At 39.7% G+C, this 18,899-nt stretch overlaps 1 protein-coding gene across 3 annotated transcripts in view; it reads right to left on the bottom strand.

The window, feature by feature from the left end:
- Positions 1–18,899, bottom strand: part of mn1b (meningioma 1b) — a 143,972-nt gene that overhangs the window by 13,350 nt on the left and 111,723 nt on the right. Inside the window, exon 2 of one of the 3 annotated variants that reach the window (XM_059655008.1) lies at positions 4,941–11,648. The exons of the other annotated variants lie outside the window; for them this stretch is intronic. Coding sequence (XP_059510991.1) covers positions 11,464–11,648 — 185 coding nt within the window. The 3' untranslated portion in view covers positions 4,941–11,463. Of the gene's footprint in view, positions 1–4,940; positions 11,649–18,899 lie in introns of those variants that run through there. 3 annotated transcript variants of the gene reach the window in all.

Here is an 18,899-nt window from a genome sequence, read left to right as displayed (position 1 = left end):
CAGTGAGAAATGGGAGGATCAAGCTCTAAATATCTAACTATTAAGAGATCAAGCTGAGTGCTGAGGTGAGGAAATTAGGGTCAGTGAAGAAGTGATTGCGCCACAGTCAACAGAGCATGGGGTCACTGAGAAGGGAGCATTCAGGTTAGCAGAAAAGGAAGACAGGGGAAAGCCCAGATTTGAGGAAACTCTTACAACAGAAAGGTGAATCTAGGTCAATGGGGGTGGTAGTGTCAGAATATTGGAAAGCTATCCAGGAAGCGAGGGGGATGTCTGAAATTAATGGGAAGTCAAGCCAGCAGAGGGTGGCTAATGGGATGCATAAAATGGGAAGCCAATCTCAATAGCTTAAATAGATACATGGTCTAAAGTGTAGAAAGCAAGAACACTCCCTTCTGTTGGCTTCAGCAGTGGCTTTTCTAAGAGTCAAATGAGGAGACTGAGTCTGGGATCAGGAGCCAATGCATGTGCTGCCTATTGGCATGCTGAAGGCTCCAGTGTTTGAATTAACCAGATGGTCCTGGTCATTGTTCACCATTACATTCATTGTGTGAGAATTTAAAGATGTCAAGAACAAAATAAACGCAGCTTTTTAAATGCCACAGAACATCACAAACAGATGGTTGGTCCCAAGTAGTGCTCATTTATAATACAGCTCACCATACACAATCTGAGTCCAAGTTTAAGACGATGTTAACGGTTTGGAAGGAGCAGATCACAGCTGATTCACAAAACAGGTGGTTTGCTTGCCATGTATCTGCACAAGTGGAGGGTCCAAAATGACAGTACCAGTGGTGTTAGCATACCATCAAACAGGCAGCTTTATTTTAAGGAAATTAGAGAGCAGCAATTAAAAGAAAAAGCGACAACTTGCATTTTGGATTTCTACTTCTCTTTTATGTGTGTGTGTGTGTATATATATATATATTTTTTTTAAACATCACAGCTTATAAAGTTATAGCCAACAAGGAATCTCAAAATACAAAGCCTTTTCAAATATTTGGGTAGTACAGAGAGAACAGAATTCCGGCACATAACTTAAAGTGATATTCCACGTCATTTAAGTCACTTAATTGTATCTTGTAACAGCACCTCCTACAGGGATACTACCTGGCATTTTGAAACCTCTTACCACTTTAAAATGTATAGTCACATATTACATTGTCAAAGAGGAAATTTACAATATATTCTCCTCTCAAAAAGTGGAATTACAACATCATATTTGGTAGTACAGAACTTGAATATCACTGAAAGGAGAGGTCTATTGCAAAGCTTTTTTTGGGCCTTGCACTCATTAAATTTGCAGTGATCGTTTGAAATTTAGCATTCTTGCATTTGTCCTGATGAGTGCAGGATGAAAATCTTCAACAACATCTCCTCTTTTCAATAATATCTCATGTTCAGTGCTAAAGAACCATTTTTGTTAATTGACCATGTTAGCTTTCTGGGAAGGGTCACACTGCAATTACTGCCAAATTGTTGTTTATATTAACATGTTAAAAAAGACATTCCAACAACACAATTTTGAACTTTACTGCTATTACAGATGTACGAATGTATACTTCTCTATGAGAAACTTGTGAAACCAACTCAGTAGATGAGTTTGGAAGAAGAGCCAAATTAGACTCAAAATATCAAGTGTTTCTCTCTCTCTCCATAGATGCTGCCAGACCTGCTGAGTTCCTCCAGCATTTTCTGTTTTTGTTTCAGATCTCCAGCATCCATAATACTTTGTTTTTATTCAGTAGATTCAACTGCCTTCCCCTTTAGTTCACTAATCTTCTTTCTATCTCCTCTTCTGAATATGTTGACTTGCTGGGATAGATGCCACATACATCAATGCCTCTCCAGTGTTCCACTGAAGTCTCCATCCTGTACATGTAAACTTAGACAGAGAGTGTTGGTAGGCTTTCTAACTGCATGGTAGGCAATACTGCAATTGAACCCAATCACTTATTAACTGTATTCATACCTGCTCAGCTCCCAGTTGAAAATACTCACATAATGGTCAGAAGCAAAACAAGTTACCTTCTGTAATTCTTAGCAGTGATATTTGTACAGCAACTTACAGATAACAAAAACATCCTGAGGCACTTTACAGAACCAGCAATGAACACACTGAAGTAAGTAGGAAAGAAAGCATAAAGACAAAAGCTTCAAGGCCGTTTTGTTTTGAAGGTCAAATAATTCCACCTTCCCACTGCGACCTCTTCCCTTTGTACACGAGTAAGTGGGACAAATGATTGCATGGGGCAGAAAATTTTCTTGCTTTCCAACCTGCGAATCTTCAAGGGAAGAGCCATTCCATTAGGTAAAGATTGAGAAACACAGATTTTAACATCACGTAAGAAAACACAATCAATCATTGTTAACAATAATCAAATTATCCATTTAATTCACCTGAGATGGAAACCACTTTGGTCTCAACAGCACAAAAGCATGGATATTATTTCACAGACTGGAAATGTAACAAAAGGCATAAATTTTGTCTGTTAAACATGTGGCCTTTTTTAAAGCTAACTCTGAATTACAAAATGATTAAAATTTCACATATATTAATTTTATTTGTTCCAGAAAGACCTATCCATATTATCAGAGTTTTCAGAAACTAGACGGCAGCTTATAACACAGTACTATTTTTAAAAATCTGACACGTAACCCTATAAACACTTAACCTTTTGTCATCAGTTGATTAATTCACTTTAGTTCTAGTGATTGACTCGAAGATATAGAAAATCAACCTATTCAGAGATGTTACTATATACCTGTGGAACAAGCCAGACTTGAACCCAGATGTCCTGGCTCAGAGTTAGACAAAATTACCACTGTGCCACAACAATGCTTCACTGGTTGATTATATGTGATAGCTTCCTTGGTATATTCTGATCTGGTGAATTGGCTTGCAAATTGATCTGGATTATTGGGTTACTGCTGTTTTGGTTAATTACTATCATTAGATAGCCAATTGGTTCTGATCTGTTTGGTTATTCTACAGCTGAATGGTGGTTTAGTCTAATAGGATTATTTGGTTAATTGCTTGTCATTTATCCAGTTGATATTTTGTGAGTTGGGTGGGTAATTGTCATTAAATTGGTGTGTTTAATTTAACACACTAATGCTGCTGTGTTTAGTTGGTTGAAGAGTTGATTCGTCAAGCATTGTGGAGTTGGTTGGTTGGTTGTGACATGGTGGGGTTCGTTAGACTTCACTACACCATTGCTCAGTTAGATGTGATTTGTTCTGTTGACAATGTTAAACTTGCATTTCTGTTATGCAAGCAATTAAAACTGCATCTCTCCCCATTTAGCTGACATGATTTATTTTAAAAAAATCATGTATCAATTAGATTTACATCTCTTTACACAAACTTGAGTTCTCGTAAATATTTACAAGGTATTAAAAAACTGGAAATTCCATCAGAGTACATGTTTGATGATACTTCGAGGCTAAAAATGGTTGTTCGTTTGTATTTTTGTTTTCTGATTCAGGATACTGCGGCAACATTTTTTTTGTGAATGCATTGTAAACTGCCTGCATGATTTGCAGCAGCTAAAAGTAAAAGTAGGTAAGAGGCTAAAGATTCTGAGACTAACCCTTAATACCACTCTGGTAATGTATTTAACTCCATGCAGCAGCTTTTTCAGGTTTTTTTTACATAGAATGATATCAACCATAAATAAAGAGCTACTTGGTACAAAATTTGATCTGTTGACCTCAGTATAAAAATGAGTGAATATTAAAATTAATGGGTCAAAGGCTCTGCCAGAAATGCAAATCGAAGAATTTCATATGAATGGGCAACATGCTCCTGCAGAGCATGGCTTCACCACAACTGTCCTATTAACAATTGAGACCTAGCAATGTTTCTTCAGGTCTTATAAGTCAACTTCAAGTGTTCTGAAGAGTCAGCATTGACCCTCAATGCAGATACACCCAGCGAGGAAATTCTGCTGAGAATTTCAACCTTTTCGACTAAGTGGGCCACAAGGACACTCACCCAAAGCCAGGCAGATCCTTTTTATCACCTGCCTGCTGGGCTTCACAAATATTGCGACCAGATACAATATTTACAAGAACACCTGAACCAGGCCAACTGAGTACATGGTTAAGTTAGTGCCAAAACAGGTCCTAAGGGGTAAAATTAAACTACGTTTGTTCTTTCCTTGATAGGAATGCCATTCCAAGCCCCACAGGAAATTGCAGAGTCTGCCTGGCATTGTCTCATGCTGACCTCTGTTCTGATCACCCAGACTGCCTGGCAGCTGATCCTGCAGGTTTAGAACTCTGTAGTCAGCATCAGACAACGTGAGCTCTAGTCACTTCTGGAACAGCTGGAAATCCCACCTGGAATCATTTAAATGAATTAAAATACCCTGGACTTCTTCATGTCAGAACAGTTGTGTTTTGAACCGGCATCAAAAGTGGAATCTCACTACCAGTTAAAATTGGGATCAGCGGAGACACAAACATAAGCCCTCATGTGTGCATATGATTTTTCAAGAGCTCCATCTGTGCTGTTCTGAAGAATGAAAATATTTTGGCACAGGAACTTTGGGATTCATATTATTCTGGAAGGAACAGTCTGAACTAAGTACCAAAAATGAAATAAAAAATAAAGGCCAACAATTTTTGTCAGCATTTCACCTAAACAACCTCTAAAGTATCATCAGAGGTTTCCTCTACACAGTTGATCAAAGTTTCTGCCTGCATTCCACCACAGCTATACAGACTGATCAAGAAAATCCAAATGGAAATTCACATGGAAAGGCTCTATTTGTGATGGTTGGAAACCAAAAAAAAAGCCTCTTTTTAATCAAGAATAGACATTTTCCTTTGAAGAGAAGTAGACACTAACACGCAAATGCCACCAGAAACTGGAAGCAATGATATCAAAACATATCATGTAAAGTCATAGAGGTAATCCCACACATCCAGAAACAATATAAATGGCAGATTCCAAATGATGGTTAGATTGGTACAATGCAAGTGGTTTTTATTTTCATTTCATGAGGCCAAATTTTCACATCCAAAGGGAACTCATAAAGCCAGTGAATGGCTTTCATATTCATTTGGTATTTGTGATGAATTACTCGCACATACAATTAGAACCAATGAAAAGGAATTTGAATGAATGAGATTCACATAGAAAATAAATTTTGGTTAAAAAGTTGTACACTTATAAGGAGAGCCTGAACCATGATACCAAACCAAGCTGAATCATGCTGGTTTGTCCGAGCGGTAAAGTTGTGTAAATCCTTTCAAGGGGATTTTTTTTGTAAGTAGATTATGGTCCAATTCTCAATTCGTGTCTCATCTGCAACCAACTCCAAAAAATAGAACTTCAATTTTGAAATATAATTGGAATATAATTCTTAAAGAAAAGAAAATTAAGTTGGTACAAAAAGAGAGCTCATTGTTTTAAGCATGCATATGAGCAATTAAAGGGATACCAGCATTCAACTTAAGCTAATTATTTATGTTGGCCTCATTTGGTGATACCTAGCTTGGAAAAGCACTGTTTGCTTTTCCAACTGATATTGCTAAGTCCAATATAGTCAATCATAGTTTGACTACGCCAAATTATGGTTGGGTCCAATCTGATTAGGCTTGGTTTGGGTAAGTCTTATGTGGTTCAGCCTGTTGGGTATTTTTGGCCCAGTTTAGTTAGGCTTGACTTGGTTAGGCGAGCTGTAGTTTAGGTGAATTTGTGCCACAGATAATTGAATTTTTTTAGATATATTCTTAAATCCAGCGCAATATCCCTTCTTCTGGGCAACATTATTAAAATTTGATTTCAGTTGCTAATCAGATGCCTTCACCTGGAGCTGTGGAATCTCAAATTGATGATTGCAAGCCACATAACCCATTGCACAGTGGAAAACAACGCTCATCAAAGGAGAAACAACATTCCAGTGGCTGGCTACATCAAGAGAGTGAAAATTCCAGCTCTGTCAGGAGAGGTCAAAGTGGAATTTGTTCACGTGAGCAATTGCACAGCAAAGTCACAACAAATTAGTGTCACTTTCCAGCCTCCTATTCAATTTTAAAGCATTACTCAGACATTTCCTAAGGCTGAAGCCTGTTGTCAAGGCTGAACCCCCATGGCAGCTTTCACACCTGAACTTCTTTCATGGTCAAACATTGATTTAAGAAAATGATATTTGGGTAATCTCAACTTAGTTTTGACAGAAATGCTTTGAGAAGAGTTTTTTAAATATAACGTCATTTTGTAAAAACAATTTAACTTTATGGAAAGAGCACATCATTATACATATCAATGGGCAGGGCATAACTTTTACAATTCCAGTTTATAAGTCCATCTTCAGTTGGTGTTTTAAATCATTGCACTAGCCCTTACCCAGTTCTGATAAGGACAAAATGTAACAGGACCAGTTACTCAGTGCAATCTGTCCTCTCATTAAACTTCCTCTTGTGTTCGGTGTTGCCCAAATGGTTTTCTTTTGTAGACATGCTGGTTTAGGTTAGATTGCCTACAGTGTGGAAACAGGCCCTTCAGCCCAACAAGTCCACACCGCCCTTCAAAGCATCCCACCCAGACCCATTCCCTTTAACCCACACACCCCTGAACACTACGGGCAATTTAGCATGGCCAAACCACCTAGCCTGCACACCTTTGGACTGTGGGAGGAAACCGGAGCACCCCGAGGAAACTCACGCAGACACAGGGAGAATATGCAAACTCCACACAGACAGTCGCCCGAGGCTGGAATTGAACCTGGGTCCCTGGTGCTGTGAGGCTGCAGTGCTAATGACTGAGCCACCGTGCTGCCCAATTTAACATTTATTGTTATTCTGTGGGAAATTTGATTTTGTAGACACATATTTATGACTCTCACTCATGTATAATGAGCAGTCCCCCATTCCAATATGTGCGTAATAAATTATTACCTTACAGAAATAAGATATCAATAAAGAGTTAGTGCTAACCCTATAAGAGTAAATAATATCTTTTTCATAACATTCCTCGCCAATATTTCTAACCTATTGTTGTGATACAACTTTGTTGCACAGTCAACTTTCAGGTTTAAAAATGGTCACAGATGAAGCAAAGTATTAAAATGCATTCTGTGTAATTTGACCAAAATCTACTGTTTACTCCGAAGGGTAAAACTTACTCAGCATATAACAACATGGAGTTTCTGTTTATTCAGCAGTGTAAGGGGTTTCCACTGGATAACTGTACAGATTTATTCTTTATCTAGTAAGAATTACTATGTGTAACAACAAAATTTCACTTTTAACATGAAAAGAATTACGAAAACATTAATCAGATGGAATATTGAAAAGTAACAGTACAGAGTTAAATTTGGCAAGTAAGCAAGGATACAGAAAGCTTGGTTGAAAGGGTATTATTGAGAAGGACTTGTAAAATTGTGAGAAAAAGCTGAAGAGTTTGAAGAAACTGTTTTAGTCCAGGCTGATACTGCTGAACACTCTTCCACTGCTGGTGGGACAAAAGGAAGAGTGGGGCACACAGAAAACCAGAATTGGAAGGGAGGGCTCAAAGTTTGCAGAATAAACTGCAAAGATAAAATCAGACAAAACCATACCAAAAATTTCAATTCAGCGTGTTGGGAGCAGTATGAGAAGAGCCATGAGCAGGTTGTATTAAATGTAGCACACCACTTAACAGAGTTTGAGAAATTTAAGAGTTCAAGAAGATTTGACGCATTGAGGCAGAAGATTGGGAGTCAAAAATGAATGTGTTAAAGAAATTAAGTTCTGAAATAAAAAAGATACAGGTAGGCTTTCAAAAGTGGGAATTAGATGGTGTGGAAACAGGTGTTTTTGCAAAGATTATTTTTCTTTAATTGACAGGATGCGGGGCATCTCTAGTTAAGGCAGCATTTACTACCCATTCCTCATCTCTCAAAGGGCAATTAAGAGCTGACCACATTCCTGTGGGTCTAGAATCACATTTGGCCAGCAGTTACCTTCTCTAAATGACATTAGTGAACCAAATGGGTTTTTTCGACAATGCTTTCATGATGGTCATTAGGCTCTCAATACCAGACCTGCATTGAATTCAAATTCCATCATTTGTGTTGGTAGGACTCAAACCCTGGTCCCCAGAATGTTAACTGAGTCTCTCTGGATTAATAAACTACAACAGTACCACTAGGCCATCGTCTCGCCATATGAAATGGCCTCGATAGGCAAGATGTGAGTGTCAAAATCAACTGAGGGTCCAGTACGATGGTAAGCTTTTTACATGGAAAAATGGAGCTTCAGTAGGTGTCCACTGATCAGAATGGAATCTGAAACAACTTATGGCAGGCGTCAAAAATTATAATCTTGATATTCTGTTGGAGAAACGTTTTTTACTCATCTACAAAAACATCTATAAAAACATCTGGTAGGACAGAAGGAGCATCAAGTTCAAGTAAAAGATGGAGAGTTAGAACTGGGCATCATCAACATTTGCGTGGAAACTGACCTCGAAATGTCACTGATGGGCAACATCGAGATGAAGGATGAAAGGGATTGAGAGATGTCATGCAGAGTAGGGAAGAGAATGATTGCTAGAGATGTTCAAGCTGCATTGGAACTGCCTTTCTGTCTTTACTCCTTATTTCCAAAATTTGAGCCATGGCTTTCCATTACAGTGGTCCAGATATATGGACAACATAATGGACAAATGGTTTGCTATTTCCTTCTGAAAGATAACTGACTTGGACACTCTCCACTATTACCGCCTGCCATAAGGTATATTGGGAGGATTTGCATGCTGGTAATCAACCTGCTTGATTACATTATGAAGCTACATCTTTGGAACAACAAGGTTTGTCATGGGATTCAAATCCAGAGCATCTGGTTCAGAGATAGCAATACAACAACTGCACCACAAAACATCTTGCACTGAAAGAGGTGAGATTGAACTGTCTAAAGGGGACTCCTAAGAGCAGACAAGGGTATTGTTGTATTCAACCATAAGTAGCATCATGGAGAGATTATAAGGAATCATATACCATGATTGTAATGATAAAGTAAATCATTTGTGATTTTGGTCAGTGGTCATGTCTCAACCAGAGAAGTTTATTAGAGATCAACATGAAAGGTGGATGAATTACTAGATTTGGTTCCTCATAGTTAAACACGTGACAGGGCTTGAAAGGATCAATTTGACAATGATGAGGTTTTAAAGGTTTTTTGAAAGGATTAGATTGACAACTCAGGAAAGGAAACAGTTGACAAGTTGGCTAATGGGTGACAATGGAAGATAATTGAGTGATCAGGAATTGGGCGGGAGGAGATTGAGGGATTAGGAGATGGGTATTATGAAAGAGAGGATTGGAGTTTGACAATAAATTGAGAAACAGGATCAAGGATAGGATGAACAGAAGGAGTAAAGTGCTTTGACTTCACAGGGGAAAGACATGGGAAGTATTAGCAGTGAAAGCTAAAGAGTTGGTCCCAATCATAGGTGTGCTGAAGCCCATAAAGTGTCTATATGTGCAGCTAAAGAAAAGCACCAATGCAAATAAAAGTTGGACCCAGTACTTAAACAGGTTAATAATTCACTATAAGCCTATTCTGTGATGTCGCTGTTGGTCAATTTTGCTACCAATGCCCAAAAAAAATGTTTCTATCTGGTCCAGGATGTCATTTGTTCATGTTTACATTATAGATGTTGGATAATTTTTGTGGGTCAAAGACTATTCTAGAGGATGGCACAGAGCAGCGCAGACTAGAACAATCCAAAGAGATGGTATTGAAAGGGGTTTAACAAACACTAAAGAGTCTAATCCACGAAAAGTGCGCTCGGAGAAATGGCTACAGAGAGGACAAGATAAGACATATAGTTCTGCATCTCCCTCTCCACACCCTGTGCCTCCAGACACAATATCAGGTGCTGGGATGGATAGTGTTCAGAATACCAAGCAAAAGGAAGAGGTCACCTCTGGACCTGTTAAAAGAAACTTGAAGCCGAGGACAGGAGTAGAATGAGAGAAGGCTGACTGCAGGGTGGTATCAAGTAAGTACATTGTACAAGAACCAGAGATGAAGGGAACAATGTGGAATAGATGAAAAGTGGACAAATTGGTGCAGAACAGAAAAAATATGCTCTGATGAGTATTCACAGACGGAGACCTTAAATTATTTAGCATAGTGACAGAACACTATGCATGGCAAGGAATATGGATTGGCCATTCAGTTCATTGCTGTTACCTAGAATTGTCACCAACCTGTAAATTAACTCAGCCTACACAAGACAAAGAAGATTTTTGTTGGGGAAAGAAGGAGGAGCAAGAGTAGAATTTTCATACGAAGTACGAGCTGGACTAAAGGCTTGAGTACCATCTTGAAGGGAAAGAAAAACTTCCAAATAAATAAATCTCCTTTGGACAATTACTGCATAACTATTTAATATTGCAGTGTATTCAGCCAGGCAAAGGTCACTGACTGTAACAATACAGAGATGGTCCTTCAGCAGGAAGAGAGCTACACAGTATAACTCACAGACATTATTCAGCAGATTGAAGATAATAGGATAAAAGTTGTAAAATAATTTTACTGTGATCTTTTTAAAAGATGTTTTAGGTGGGATAGTATTGATGATTAGCTGTGAATTTCCTTGGAGCTTCTACCTGAACTTCACAGCAAGCTGCAACAGAAACCTTAATCCTTTTGATGGACTTTATGGGAAGCTACAGCAGTGAACTAGCAGCTGCTCCAAAGAAATGTTCAGCCATTGTGATTGCTGCCTGTATCCTTCTGAAAAATGCATTTGCACCATGACAGCAGCTCATTCCAGGTTCATGTAAGCTTCACCAGTGAGAGTTCCAGAGCTCCAGTGTCAACCAAGATCTGAATTCAGATTGATAACCTTCTGTGGAGTCCCATATTCTGCCAGAATGACTGGCCAATGACTAAGAAATTTGAAATTGTTATGAATCCTTCACCTTAGTAAGCTATTATCATTGGTGCGCGGCATTTCTTTGTGCTCAACTTGCAACGTATTCCTCACTTACTGGTCTATCATCGCATTTCTTCCACTTGTGCTCCAGTTTTCCAGTGCACAAGGCTGAGGCAGTCACAAGTCTTTTGATTTAAACTAACGGTGGGCTGTTTGGAATGACTGGAAAATGGCATCAACCATTCGTGACCATTCTTTTCTGGTGTGTTCCCCAGTGATCTTATCTAATCACATTGCTCATCTTTGCTTGGGGACTGGGAGATTGAAATCACATTGCGGACTGCAGTTATCCTACATCCAGTGAGTGAGGGGGATGTTGCAGCTGCCATTTAATCAACTTCTCCAAACCAACTGAGAAGCTTCACACCACCCACAACATTTATGACCAGGCACAGAAACGCACCCTATAAAACTTTTAAAACAAAATGTAAAAGTCCTGTTGCCATGGTTTCAGTAACCCTTTCTAGTTCACTGAACAAAACATGGTCTCTTTCTTTCCCTCTCTCTCCTTCTTGATCATCCATTTATATACAGGTCAACGCAGCTGCAAAGGTCCCAGCTCGGTAAGTGATGTCTGAATGGGAGGCCATCCACGACTGCACAGGGCTCTGTGGCTTAGAGTCAATGAGGTCAGTACTGTGGACTGAAAGATGCTGAGAGTGGCTGCCAGCTGGACCCATCGATACTTTGCTTTGGGAATTGTCCTGGGCTGTAACGGGTTAATAAATATAATTAGAAAGACAGACACAAGTACACATCAAAATCTTAGTTTTATTCAAAGCACAATCATTTTATTTTGATCACTTTTATTTGTAAATTTTGAGTTGAGATGAGCGCTGTTAGTTTGGCCAATCAAACAATTTCCATTCAGGCAGCCTGTGACTCCAGTAGGCCCCCAGATCATATGTTTGATGGAAAGTTTTTCCCTTTATATTACATGTGTAGTGCTACATTGCACCCAGTCATAGTGCCATGGGGGATGGATACAAAATAAAGCTCCTCTGAATTTGTTCCATTCAGGACTGATTCGTTTGCTCCGAAATGGACTAAGTGCAGAAAAAGCATTCTCTACTCTGTCCCAACAAGACATCTTACTCAAACTTCGTAAAAACAGCCAATGCTATGGCAACACTGTGCATCTCACAAGTGAGCTAGCCACTTAGCACAAAGTTTGGTGTATCTTTGAGCTATGGAACTGACGCCACTAAGAACAAGATTGCTACACGACAGACAAAGGACTCTCCTCCTGTACAGTCTCAATTAATACATCCTGTGAAAACAGGATCCAACAGATCCACAGATAGCACGTTGCATTAGCTATTCTCAAGGACAATTAGGTTACAGGCAACAAATGATGGACTTGCCAGATGTGTTCACATCCCATGGCAGAATTTTTAAAATTCCAAAAGCTCCATCAGTTGAATGATTCATTCCTGAGGAGTTGAAGGAGCATTTGATTCCTCATTCACAGTTGCCTTTCAGCTGGTATGCCCCTTCTGTGTGTAAAGTGACGAAGAGTGGATCAACGTTTCAGCAGTTTTCAACCTAACTACAAGGTGCAACTACAAGAAGTGCCCACAATGAAAGGAATGGAAATGAAAATAATTGTCAGGAACCTTCTTACTGGAGTTCCTCATCAGATAATACAAAAACAGCATTGACAGACCCATGTTGACAGCTATAACATAAGCTGCGCCATTCTCCTAGTAAAAGGAAGAACAATGAGAACAATTGTGTCTTATTTCTTTTCCGTAGAAAAGTTAGCACAGTGGCTCAGTGGTTAGCACAACTGTCTCACAGTGCTCAGGAGGTAGGTTTGATTCCAGCCTTGGGTGACTGCCTATGTGGAGATTGCACGTTCTCCCATGTTTGCATGGATTTCTGCTAGGTGTTCCAGTTTCCTCTCACTGTCCAACAGTGAGCAAGTTAGGTGGATTGGCCATGCAAAATAACCTACAGCATTCAGATATGTATCATTTAGGGGTTTTAGCCATGGGAAATGCAGGGGGATGCGTCTGGATGGGATGCTATTTGGAGGGTTGGTGTGGACTTGATGGGCTGAATGGCCTGTTACCACACTGTGGGGATTCTACGAATGCTGGGGTCTAAACAAAATGGTTATGCAGAAACATTAAGGAAGCATAGCTTTTTAAAAAGATAATTTTTTACACAATATCATTGACGTCCTGAGGAACAGTTGTACATTCTTTGAAATATATATAATGAAAAAAAAGGTTAAATAATTTGTGTAGCGTTTTTTTTCTGAATATATTTGGAGTTTAGGAATGCACAGGCATTACACTGTTGTGCAGGAGGGGAGTCCCAGAACCTCAATGCAGTTATGTTAGACCCCCAGCAGGGAGGGGAGGGGTGGGGGAAGGGTATCTCTTGTGACGTCAGTCAACTCTGCGTCTTGATGGATCAATCAATGAGCAGCACCTACAACCTGGGGGAGAGAAATATTTTGAAAGAAAATAAAATCCAGCACCATTTCCATGGAAACAATTGAGGTGGTTTGTATAGAAATGCCAGCTTTGACAATGTGTCATACACCTTTTGTTCTGCTAAAAGATTTAACATGACCTACTCTTCACTATCAGCCTTCCCCTAACCTCTCCCACCAAACAGCACACTCACAAACCACCCCTGCAGGCCAAAAGCACAGAGCAATCATTTAGGACCCCTGCGTCTTTGTCAATCCATCATTTGATGACAGGTCCTTCCAAGCTCTTGCTGCGTCCAGCAGCAACACCCCAGCATTACACACAGCAACATAGCAAGCAACAGGCACTCTCTTCATAGTAAGTACAAGTCCAGTTTACATAGATGCAGCTTCATGAGTTCTGCATTACATTAATTTGCACAATATTCTGACACAGCAACTTTACGCATATAAGTACATGGACAATTTTGTTGAAATTTTTAAATGGTAAAATGCTCTGGCTACAAGAGAAGTGCAGATTCATTAGCTAGGAAAGCAGCAAACAATGGGCACATCTAAATAAGTTGACAGATGGATGGATATAAAGACAAGTAGACGTTCAAACTAAATCCACAGACATATGTCGCCCTGGACGAGGGAAGAAGAAATTTAGTCAAGGTGCCTGATTGGGCTCAAAGTTGGGCAAGGATAGCATTAATTTTAGCTGTGATGTTGACACTTTTTTCTCTCACAAGGCAAACAGACAGCATTAGGATATTGGAATGAATTTTTGCAGTGAGGGCGAGAAATAGAAGGATGTTTCCATTTCCCAAACTCACTTCTAAGGGGAGAAGTAGATTAAAATCATCATTTTTGTGGAAGCAACCCTTAAATGGGTTGAAGTCAGGTTTAATAAGCAATTATAGGTCATGCTGATGGGAGGTTATGAAAATTACTATCCGCATCCTTTGTACTTCAGCCCAGGGCAAGTCAATGCTGGCAGAATGGGGCAAACTGAAGAATCACAAAACAAATATAACTTGTTAGTGTATCCAATTTAGCAGCAATAATTCCTGGCAGCAGTATGCAGTCTGCTGTCATCCTGAACATGAGTGTTTAATTACAATAAGAAGGCCTTCTCCCTCTACCCATCACCCTGTCATGCTGTGAAAAGAAGTGATTTATGTTTTTCCAGGAAGAAAATACAGTCATGAGTCAGACAAATGTTTTAAAATTAAAACGGAAAAAGAATTGTTCTTTTTTTCTTGCTGAATTTCAGCACAAACTGTTCTTGGCTGTTCTCAGGACTCTGTCCCTTGAAATAACATTGCCCAATAGCACAACATGTCCTGCTGAAGGACTTCTCCCCACCCGCACTGAGACAGTGAGGAATTCAAAAACACTCTGATGACAGGGCAGCAATTCAGTCAGCTGGAAACACACTTTACCTCTAGAAATTAGCATCAATTAGGTGCTGGCAATAATCCCTCAGAATTAGAACATTTTTGAGCCAACCTCTACTCACAGATATGAGTATACATGAGAGATATACAAGTGAAGCTGTGTGTCACTAAATTATTGTTCCATGATTTGAGTTGGCCTACTTGTAGGAAAGGTACAAAAAACAAATCTATTGCTAGTATCAGAATGGCCCCTCTTGCTATTAAACTAAGAGTTTTGTTCATGTCACGTAAAGACACTAATACAGAATTTAAGATCTCTGGGCTAAGATAATACTCTTCATTGAAGGCACATCAGAACATGGCTTTTTCACGCCAGCATTACCCTGCTCTTACCCTTCCTTACTTTATTTGGTCAGGGTTATTATTGTGCTCATGATGACCTTCCAATGTTATTATCACTAAATTTAGAAACTTACTGTTGTGTAAGGTAATGGATCCGAAAGGGTTAACATTGGAAACTGGTTCAGACTCGCTCCAAACTGGTGATGTCATTTTGTTTTGGTCGAGAATCAAGGAATCCAGCTCAAGATACCAATATGGTCAGATGTGTCTTCCCCGGCTCCTGATATTTGTAGTCATTATGTCGAACCAGCCAATGTAACATGTATTCTTTTGCTATCACGCTATGAATGGCATTTTGTTATTCTGACAAGTGTCTCTTCTTAAGACTCACCAGCAGTTCATCCACTACCAGAGCTAACCAAACAGGCTATTGGATTCAGTACGGAATGGGAGTATTGAGAGGGCTCTTATAGTGCAGTAAGGCTGGTGCCTACTCTGAGCCAGAAGGGCCAAGTCATGCCCCACCTGCTTCAGAGATGTGTGATAACATCTTTAAACAGGTTACTTTAAAAATATCTAGACAGGCACATTGAAGAGGGCTCTTTTGGTGCATTGACAATGTCTGATAGTCTGAGCCAAAAGGGTCAGGTTCAAGTCCCATCTCCTCCAAAGTTGTGTCTCTCTAGTACTGTCCTCTATAATGCTCACTCCTCCATGGCACTACTCTATCTATACCATAACCTTTTACCATTCAGAACTGGTTGATTAGAAAATATCTAGACAGGAGGACTGGTGGCACAATTCCACCCAAAGATGAGTTGGTAGCATTTGGTTCTGCAGATATCTGATACTTAGCTCCTGAGGGCAGAAAGTCAGAATCAGTGCAGATGCTGGAAGATTAGCCCACCAAAGCACTATCCATGCAAATGGGGCTGTACAGTTGTCTGATTAGTCTCACTGACTAGTATTTTTATACCTCACTATCCTCTGTTCTTTCTCCATGGTACTAATATAGGAAAATCCCAAATGATTACGCTATCGTCTCCTCTGCTGATTGATAAAAAACTATGAAAAGGAAAATTGCTAAAACTGGCAGCAAGATCATCACTAATCTGAATGTCTTTTAAATGAGAAAAGAAAAAGGATATTCCTAAAGATTAATTGGAAGTAAAGTTTTCCCAATTTAAATACCTTTTCAATTAAAGTGCTGCTTGACTTGGGCTGCTTAGCAACACTGAACCCCTCATACCAGAATAAAAGCAAAATACTCTGGCACTTGCTGGAAATCAGATATAAACACAGCAAGTGTCAGAAAAACTCACAGCATCTGTGGAGACAGACGCAGCGCTAACATTTTAGGTCAGCTTGGCTTTTTCAGATTCAATTTGAAACATTAACTCAGTTTTTCTCTCCATAGCTGCTGCCAGACCTATTGGGTGTTTCTAACACTTTCTGCTTTGACAAACATCTGGCGTGACCACATGGCAAAATGGGCAGGCAATGTGGCAACATTGAAATGCAACTAGCATAAATTTTGCAGGCGCCTCCAGCCACTCACTATAATGATGGCAGAAAATCGTGAGGGATATTTTTAAAGGAAGGGGTTCGTTCGGACACTTCATTTGCCAAAACAATGCGATAACAGCCTAAAAAGTGAGTACCGTCAATCCCATCCACCCCGACACCACACAACGCCAACGCCATCCCACCTCCACCTTCCAGAGTCCATCACAAAAAAAGCTTAATTGGTGCCTTATGTCATTCTTTGGCTCTTTCTGTATGCAACACAGCTGCCATCTTCCACATATAACAAGTTATTCCACTTGGTAATTCATTATATGCAAAGCTTCAAGATGCTCGGGAAATGAGCTGTTGCCTCCTAATCAGGACAAGGGCCAGGTACATGGTGTAGGCTAGACAGAGGAAAAGGTGACACAGACTTCAGGGATAGCATTTGGAATACAAACAGTTGAGCATTTTGTCATGAAATGAGCACTACTCAATGCGCCATGGTGTGGATTTTGCACTACAAACTCAGTCAGGGAATTTGGATTCTACAGACTAGACTTAATTTCAAAGGAATCCTGCTTTTATTCAATAAAAAAGAAACATATGGTTGTTGTCAGTGTGTCCTTTAAAGATGGGTCATTCATCCCTTTGTGCCCTTACTGCTTTCTGGCAACAGACCCTCAGAAGGCCTACAGAACCTGACAGCACAGACAGCTTCTCCAGGCTTTACTAATAGGTCAGAGAAAGCTTGCAGAGGCTGACTCTAATGGAAAACACCTGACAAAAATAGGCAGGCAGCTTCAAGCGAACAAGAAATCAGAGCAATAAGAGAGTCCGAAATACACCAAACGCTACATCTGGAAGCAATGTACATAGCACTGTCTTCATTATGAGGCTATTTGCTCTTTATTACTACTGTCTCTATAGTACTCTCCTCTATAATGTTCACTCCTCCATGACATTATCGATACCATAACCTTTTTTTAAAATACTTTGTCTTTTATAGCACTTCTTTCATTCTAACATTACCCTTTCTGCAGCATTTCCCTCTCTACAGTGCACTAGCCTGTAAACTCTCTCTCTACAATGCTCTCTTGACTAGTAGACATTTCTCTGTATTATATTTTCTATGATGGTTTTATACAATAGGACAAGCAGCAGTATATCGAACAGTGTGTTTGAAAAGGAGCAATACTTTGGGGATTGCTGTAGTGAATGCAATGCTATGGGGGGAGCATTACAGCACTACCACTTTATTATTCTATTTTCCATTTGATACCAAGGGTGGGATTTAATGTGAAAGGAGTGGCACTGCCCCACCAGCTGAACAGTTAGGGTAAACCCATCTCCTCCAGCTCTAGATACCATGAGTCTACTTTGTATGGTTCAGGCAATTGACTTCCTGAATCCATGGTTACTGCTGAGGGGAATGTGTGTTGTTGATCGTGGGAAGAGCAGAAGTGACTGCAGCACAGTATTAAGAAGGGACAGTCCTTGCTGCAATGGTTGATCTTTGTGGGACACAGGGTGTTGGATCAGGACAGACTCCTCACCCAAAACCCAAGATAGATGAACCAGGGCATTTAGAGTCCAAGTACAAATAACATGAAGCTAGTACACAAGTACAACATGTAATTTAGAAGTCGTTTGCAAGTACTAACCTTTATGTGAAGGGGGATACAATGCAAATGTTCAGAAATGAAGCTTCAATTTTGCAGATTCTTGGTCAGACCTAATCTGGAAGTCTGCACTCAGTTTTGTACATTGCATATAAAGTAAGGCTAAACTGAATTTTCAGAATGTGCTACAGTGACTCATCTGAATGGTATCATGATCCAAAGGGTTAAAGTTTGAGGACAGGTTGCATAGGTTTGATTTGGGTACTCTGTTGGGTTGAGAAGAGGAGTGATAGAAGCGAGTTGCTATGTGTAAGGTCAGGCAATCCAGAACATGGTGGCCCTGTCTGAAAACCAGAACTAGGCTATTAATGAAATCCGGAATGCTTTTTCACATTAAGGCTAGCAAAAATTGCAAATTAGTATGTGAGTTTGGGCATCTCCATCACCATAGTACCTACCATGTGGAAAACTGCTATGATGAAAAGATTAAAACTAAAGAAATCCTAATTTTGTTGGAGCTTGACTCCACCCATTCAGACTGCTTCCATTATTCCAACTTGAAAGCAAAAACCCATGGCCTCACAAGCTGTTCACTTTATTGGCTTTGGAGCAGATGCTCAGTACCTCTGTTGCAACCCTTCTTCATAAAAATAATGGACAAAATA

The sequence above is a fragment of the Stegostoma tigrinum genome, chromosome 26 (genome assembly GCF_030684315.1).
Source record: "Stegostoma tigrinum isolate sSteTig4 chromosome 26, sSteTig4.hap1, whole genome shotgun sequence".
NCBI classification, from domain to species: domain Eukaryota; kingdom Metazoa; phylum Chordata; class Chondrichthyes; order Orectolobiformes; family Stegostomatidae; genus Stegostoma; species Stegostoma tigrinum.
Note: the sequence above shows the minus strand (reverse complement) of the source record. Positions and strands in the feature narration are given on the sequence as shown.